This window comes from Heterodontus francisci, chromosome 8 (genome assembly GCF_036365525.1).
Source record: "Heterodontus francisci isolate sHetFra1 chromosome 8, sHetFra1.hap1, whole genome shotgun sequence".
In the NCBI taxonomy this organism is placed as follows: domain Eukaryota; kingdom Metazoa; phylum Chordata; class Chondrichthyes; order Heterodontiformes; family Heterodontidae; genus Heterodontus; species Heterodontus francisci.
The window spans coordinates 17303200-17311344 of record NC_090378.1 but is presented as its reverse complement, the minus strand read 5'-3'; the positions used below and the strand labels follow the sequence as shown (position 1 = coordinate 17311344).

The 8145-nt window shown below is 47.3% G+C and overlaps 1 protein-coding gene across 1 annotated transcript in view; it reads right to left on the bottom strand.

The window, feature by feature from the left end:
- Positions 1-558: 558 nt before the first annotated feature.
- Positions 559-8145, bottom strand: part of LOC137372934 (E3 ubiquitin-protein ligase TRIM69-like) — a 31899-nt gene continuing 24312 nt past the window's right edge. Inside the window, 1 exon segment of the mRNA XM_068037439.1 lies at positions 559-609. Within this exon segment, the coding sequence (XP_067893540.1) occupies positions 559-609 (51 nt within the window).

Sequence of the window (8145 nt, the reverse complement as noted above, 5' to 3'; positions counted from 1 at the left end):
ATGCTTATCCACCAATATTCACCTCACCCCTCTAACAATTAGGTCCTCTTCCAACTCAGTATCAACATAGGACTGATGTCTTCCCTGTCCTATTGGTGCCTGGGGTGCATCTACTACAACCATTAGAGTTCCCTCAGCCCCCAACAGGTTGGACTTATCTATCACATTTCTGCCCACTGGCCCTGCAGCATTAGCTCGGCAGCTGACTGTGAGAGGACAGTTATGTGCGTCTCTCAGGCCCATCATAAGAACTAGGAGTAGGAGTAGGCAATTCAGCCCCTCGAGCCTGCTCCGCCATTTAATACGATCATGGCTGATCTCATCTTGGCCTCAACTCCATTTTCCTGCCCGTTCTCCATAACCCTTCAACCCATTACTGATTGAAAATCTTCAACTGTATCCATTGAGTAAAAGCAGTCAGTCAGAGTGTGGAATGGAGCCTCGCATATTAAAGGGGCCTACTGCCCAAGACTGGGGGTATTCCAGCCACCCACTGATAGGCCCCTATCACTCGTGTTAATATACGCTGCAGTTATTTTAACGCCACTACCATCTTGTTCACACCAAGCGGCCCATGTTAAAATCTATCTCCATCGATCCAAATCCAGGCTATAGTTTAAAAAGGCATAAAAATAATTCAACAGATAAATTTACTCACTATTGTAAAATATGAAATCTAGTGTGTTGAATAATTTCAACATTTGACCCTATAGACAGAATAATTGGCAAGATTGTTCTTTCCACAAAAGGGCATTCTAACTGGTTTATCAACAAATCCTGCTGGTGAGATGTTTACATACGGCTTTCCCCATTTGAAAACAGACATATAAGAAGTGCTCCAGAAGTAACACGTTCAGACAGACATGCAAGCAAGACTAAATGCATTAAAGCAGAATCTTTATTAGTAACAATTAAATAATTTAAAAATGAATAGCACAGTTCCAGATATTCGGTTGGTCTTTATATCACAGTAGAGTCAGACTTAATCAGTTCTGGGAGAGTTGGCACTTCCTCGTACATCGGTTCATTCATTCGTTCTGTTTGCAGCAGGTGATGACTGACATCTCAAGCTATTCCTGTAACCATTCTGCTTGCTTAATCCAAATCCTGAAGGAAATGCCTTGAAATGTTTTGGGACATACTGCTCCCAAACTGTATACAATCATGTAACACTTATAAAGAGCACATATCTGTAAATACCAGCTGATGTGTCATAAAATGTGACAAAGAAATCAGGTGAACTTTGTACTAAAAGTTCCACCTCAGTTAGAAAAAGGATTATGTTCCCTAGACTATGCAAATATCTTCTAGAAAGGTCACTGAGCACCAATTCAGTTTCTCAAAGAAAAATCAGAGCAGATTTTCCTCTTCATTGCACAGGTGAATATGCAGTTCCCAGGCATAGAGAAGGAAACGGGATGAAGATCTATTGCATCAGGTCTCCGACCCAACAGTACTACCTCATGATTGTCAAAGGGTCTCCCAAATTGCATTAACTGGGCCTGCTTTGCAGGCTTCCCCTAAATAATGCATTCAGCCAGGCAAAAGAAGGCATCCCATGTTCCCTGACCTGACCTTCATCTATTAGCACACTTATGAGTACCTCAAAAAAAAATTCTATGATGCAGCTTGTATCAGTACTTCCCCAGAGAACAGATGTCCTGTAGGCACCCTAAAGCACCCAGCTTAAATGGCCAGTAAACATATAATTATACATTTGACTTCACATTGTGCTCCGTTATGATCTAGGTCATAGTGGTGAAAAGCACAATTGCTTTAAAGTGTATTAAAAACTAAAATTAATTTCTAGATATATATATTCTTACTGATAACATTAACCGTGTAACTATATCTCAGCCCATCCCTAATTGCCTTTGAGATGGGATGATGGTGAGCCGCCTTCTTGAACTGCTGCAGTCTGTGTAGTGTGGAGATACCCACAGTGCTGGTAGGGAGGGAGTGACAGGATTTTGACCCAGCAACAGTGAAGGAATGGTGATATAGTTCCAAGTCAGGATGGTGTGTGACTTGGAGCAGAACTTGCAGGTGGTGGTGTTCCCATGAGTCTGGGTCCTTGTCCTTCTTGGTGTCAGAGGTTGTGGGTTTCCAAGGGCCTGTTGAAGGAGCCTTGGTGAGTTACTACAGGGCATCTTGCAGATGGTACACACTGCTGCTAGGGTGTGCTGGTGTTGGTGGAGGAAGTGAATGTTTAAGGCGGTGGATTGGCTGTTTTGTCCTGGATGATGTTGAGCTTCTGGAGTGTCGTAGGAGCTGTACTCATCCAGGCACGTGGGGTGTATTCTATTACACTCCTGACTTGTGCCTTATTGATGGTGGACAGGCATTGGGAAGTCAGGAGGTGAGATACTTGCCATAGGATTCCCAGCCTCTGACCTACTCTTGCTGCCACAGTACTTATATGGCTGGTCCCGTTCAGCTTCTGGTCAATAGTAACCCCCCAGGACATTGATAGTGGGTGATTCAGCAATCTTAATGCCATTGAATGTCAAGGGGAGATAGTTGGATTCCCTCTTGTTGGTGAATATTGCCACTTATCAGCCCAAGCCTGAATGCTGTCTGGGTCTTGCTGCATTTGGGAACTGACTACTTCAGTATCTGAGGAGTTGCCAATGGAACTGAATGTTAAATAGGCAGATGTCCATTCACCAAAATGAGGAAGCCAATGACAGTCTCTGATCCACAACTGCTTGATTGTCAATTCATAGTTCAGTCCACATCTCTATTCCCAATCTTACCTTCTAAACAAACTCTCTGTCCAGAGGTAACTCCCCAACTGGCTAAAAACCCAGCCTTTAAATGCAAAACGATAATGAGCATCACCTGCTCTCTATTAACACTGAAATGAGTCTTGTTTAATTAAAGGGACCAGCATTTTCAATATTGTCACTGAACACTGTTCAATTATCAGTGAACATCCTCACTTCTGACCTTGTGCTCGAGGGAAGTTTTCTGATGAAGCATCTGAAGATGTTCGGGTCTAGGACATTTATTATAGGACATAACCACTGACATGGAACTAGATCATAGTCCATGTACTGGATTAAAAAGAATTTTAGACAGCCTATTTGCCATATTAGAGCACATATTTCAACAGATATTGGTTTTAGATTATGCATATATACTGAAAAATAAAAGGTAGCAATAAAAGCCTCAATCAAACGCCAATGTAGTGTGCTTTCAGGCAAAACAATCTCTTTCAGTCTTTAGATATGTGATGGATAGTTCAAAGCTATAGATCGATTAACAGCAGCTCCTCTATCCCTTTTCCAATCATTGAACAGGTGAAATGCCATTCGGAATAATTGATAAGGAGCAATAAAAAAAATTAAGTCACTGTAATAGCATAGAGAAATGGAAAACTTAATCACATTCAATTACAGTCAAGAGAATCAGCAACGGTTTCGTATTGTAAAGCATACGAACATAACAACTAGGAGCAGGAGTAGGCCACTCTGCCCTTTGAGACTGCTCCACCATTAAATATGTTCATGGCTGAACTAATTACTCCACATTTCCACTTACCCCGATAACCTTCCACCCCCTTGCATATCAAGAAACTATCTACCTCTGCCTTAAAAATATTCAAAGACTCTGCTTCCACTGCCTTTTGAGGAAGAGAATTCCAAAGACTCATGATCTTTGAGAGAAAAATTTCTCTTCATCTCTGTCTTAAGTGGGTGACCCCTTATTTTTAAACAGTGACCTAGAGCATGGCTACCCGACCCAAACCTGACAAGACCCAACGACACATGTCGGGTTCGGGTCGGGTCGCTCTTCCGGGTCCGGCATTCGGGCTTGGGTCGTGTCGGGCCGCATCGGACACAGTGACATCCAGGACATCAAGACAGGAAACATTCCCTACTAGTCTGCAGTGAGCGATTCCATCCACGGTGGAGCACAACCTCTTCAATAAAGTTGATTATATTCTGGTAGTCGGTTTGCGTCGGGTCGAGTCAGGCGCGGGGAAAAAAGAAAGGACTTGGGCCGGGTCAGATGTGGTTCTGTTGGGCTCAGGTCGGGTTTCATTTGCAGACCCAAGCAGGCCTTTCCAGTGACCCTTAGTTCTAGATTCTCCCACAAGGGGAAACATCCTTTCCACAACCACCCTGTCAAGACCCCTCAGGATCTTCTATGTTTCAATCAAGTCACCTCTTATTCTTCTAAAGTCCAGCAGATACAAGCCTAGCCTGTCCAATCTTTCCTCATAAAACAACAATAATTAAAAGTTTCCGGGAACAAGTTTAAGAAATATTTTCTCAGGCTTGACTGCTGGGACAGAAAACAAATTAAATCATATCTCAAAATCATTAAAACAACAAAAAGTAATTGCAAATATTTCCCTAGGCTTTGGGGCTGATAGGGCTGGCGGCATTGCGCTCCTCCTTTCCTGACAGTTTACAATGCACCCACTCGTGTGTGTGCACATGGCAATTAAGCTAAAACGTTGGAAGAGAGGCCTGCCACAGAATGACTCCTATCTAGTGCAACTCTCTGGCAAAGACTGTAGTGCCAGCTTCTGACTTGCACATGACTGTGGGGTCAGAGATATGGTCAGGGGCAGGAGGCTCTTCCGAGAACTCCCATCCTGCCAGAGGTGTCCCCACCAATTAGAAAGCCTATATGTTTAGAATAGTATACTCTAATTCGAAAATATACATTGCTATAATGGTATTTCAGTTTATAATACTGAATTGAAGATGGCCCCTGGGCTGTAAGCTCCCTAGGAAGCTCCCTTGCTGTTCAACTCTATCCATGGCCATCTGCTCCCATTCCTAATGTTTTCTCCCCCAAATCTACCCTGTTAAACTGTTTAAACTCCCCTGGCTCTTTAATCAGTTCATTTTAGCCCTAACTACAAGCTAACAGCTAGTTTATGTTACCTAGGCCCACTGCCCTCCCCCAGCCATACCTGCTCTTTGTTTTCTCAACGAAATTGATCGCAGTCCGGATGAAACTGAAAAGTACAGCTGGTGATACTTTGATCTCCGATCCTGCTGTCTTCACCGTCCAGAGTGTCCGCGGCCACGGCGTGCGGTAAGTCCATTGAAGAGAAGGAGCAGCGGGACCCGAGGGTAGCCTTGCGAAAAGGTGCCCCGAACACCCAAAAATCCACAAACAGCTCCTCGGCCGCAACTTCAAAGTGCCCGCGGGAGATGGCTCGGAGAGCATCTGCAGCGCACTGTCGGCAATGCTGGTACCAGCGCACGAGGATGTCGCTCACCTCCCGAAGGACGCGGAGGAGATTTCCAGGTGTCGATGGTGGGAACTGAGGAAATGGCTTATTCCCTGCATCCCCTTTCCCCCCCCCCTCCCCTTCCCCCCCTCCACCCCCCCATTCCCCTTCCCAGCTCCACTCTCTCAGCTCACCACCCCCCGCACCCCTCTCCCCCCTCACAATCCCTTCCCATCCCCCCCCTCGCACCATCTTCCCCCTGCACTCCCTTCCCCTGCACCCCCTCTACCCCCTTACAGCCCCCTTCCCAGCTCCCCCTCGCACCCCCTTCCCTCCACCCCTCCCCCTTGCACCCCCTCCTCCCACCGGCATCATCCTACACCTGTGTAGGGGCCCTAACAACCCCACTGCCTTGTGGGCGTCTCGGGAGAGACCAAGGCTAAGGGAGTAAACCCTAACAGAAAATCCGGAGCGGAACCCCGTAGGCGGTCATGTGTCACCTTTGGCATGTGTCCGGCAGTTCCTGCAGCCATACCGGTGCCAACATCGTGCTCTGCACTCCTTTGGACCCCACCAGAAAGGCCGAGAGGGGGGTTTTGACGATTGGGCAACTCTCAACCTCCTCACATTCGCCCAGGCATGCGCCATGGAGAGGTCACTCCATAGTTGCCTAACAGCAACTGAAACAACACGGAAGGCAGCAGTTACGGGTTATAAGTTCAACTAAATTGACGTAGAGATTGGGTGCCACGGGTTGCCTTTGTCGGTGGGAGAGGTCATCGCACCTCACTGGACAGCTACCGCCCGCCTCAAACCGGGCAGACCCCGGTCAATAAGGTTCTGTCCCGCCACAGTCCACCTGCTTCAATGGGTGCTTGGAGCTCAGGGTCATTGCCCGAAAGGTGGACTGCAACACCGCACCAAACAACATGAAAAAAGGAAAGAAGGTACCAGCCCTTCGTTTTGCAAACTGGAACGTCAGAACTATGTGTCCTGGCCTGTCGGAAGACCTTACACAAATCAATGATTCTCGGAAGACCGCCATCATGAACAACGAGCTCAGTAGACTGAATGTAGACATTGCAGCACTTCAGGAGACACGCTTCCCCGCGAGTGGATCTCTAACAGAGCAAGACTACACCTTCTTCTGGCAGGGCAGGGATCCTGAAGAACCAAGACAGCATGGCGTGGGCTTCGCCATCAGAAACTCCTTGCTCAGCATGATAGAGCCACCTTCAAATGGCTCGGAACGCATACTGTCCATCCGACAGCTCACCACCTCTGGTCCAGTACACCTACTCAGCATCTATGCTCCAACACTGCTCCCCACCTGAAGCTAAAGACCAGTTCTACGAGGAACTCCATAACATCATTAGCAGCATCCCCAACACCGAACACCTGTTCCTGCTGGGGGACTTTGATGCCAGGGTTGGGGCCGACCATGACTCATGGCCCTCCTGCCTTGTGCACTATGGCGTTGGAAGGATGAATGAGAATGGGCAGAGACTGTGTGTACCTATCACAACCTCTGCATTACCAACTCGTTCTTTCACACTAAACCCTGTTACCAGATTTCATGGAGGCACCCAAGATTGCGTCGTTGGCACCAGCTAGACCTCATCGTCACAAGGCAAGCCGCCTTAAACAGTGTTCAAATCACACGCAGCTTCCACAGTGCGGACTGTGACACCGACCACTCCCTGGTGTGCAGCAAGGTTAGACTCAGACCAAAGAAGTTGCATCATTCCAAGCAGAAGGGCCACCCGCGCATCAACACGAGCAGAATTTCTCATCCACAGCTGTTACAAAAATTTCTAAATTCACTTGTAACAGCCCTTCAAAACTCTCCCACAGGGGATGCTGAGACCAAGTGGGCCCACATCAGAGACGCCATCTATGAGTCAGCTTTGACCACCAACGGTAAAAGTGCGAAGAGAAATGCAGACTGGTTTCAATCTCATAATGAAGATCTGGAACCTGTCATAGCCGCTAAGCGCACTGCACTGTTAAACTACAAGAAAGCCCCCAGCGAGATAACATCCGTGGCACTTAAAGCAGCCAGAAGCGCTGCACAAAGAACAGCCAGGCGCTGCGCAAATGACTACTGGCAACACCTATGCAGTCATATTCAGCTGGCCTCAGACACCGGAAACATCAGAGGAATGTATGATGGCATTAAGAGAGCTTTTGGGCCAACCATCAAGAAGATCGCCCCCCTCAAATCTAAATCAGGGGACATAATCACTGACCAACACAAACAAATGGACCGCTGGGTTGAGCACTACCTAGAACTGTACTCCAGGGAGAATGTTGTCACTGAGACTGCCCTCAATGCAGCCCAGCCTCTACCAGTCATGGATGAGCTGGACATACAGCCAACAAAATCGGAACTCAGTGATGCCATTGATTCTCTAGCCAGCGGAAAAGACCCTGGGAAGGACGGCATTACCCCTGAAATAATTAAGAGTGCTAAGCCTGCTATACTCTCAGCACTACATGAACTGCTTTGCCTGTGCTGGGACGAGGGAGCAGTACCTCAGGACATGCGCGATGCCAATATCATCGCCCTCTATAAAAACAAAGGTGACCGCGGTGACTGCAACAACTACCGTGGAATCTCCCTGCTCAGCATAGTGGGGAAAGTCTTTGCTCGAGTGGCTCTAAACAGGCTCCAGAAGCTGGCCGAGCGCGTCTACCCTGAGGCACAGTGTGGCTTTCGAGAAGAGAGATCCACCATTGACATGCTGTTCTCCCTTCGTCAGATACAGGAGAAATGCCGCGAACAACAGATGCCCCTCTACATTGCTTTCATTGATCTCACCAAAGCCTTTGACCTCGTCAGCAGACGTGGTCTCTTCAGACTACGAGAAAAGATTGGATGTCCACCAAAGCTACTAAGTATCATCACCTCATTCCATGACAATATGAAAGGCACAATTCAACATGGTGGC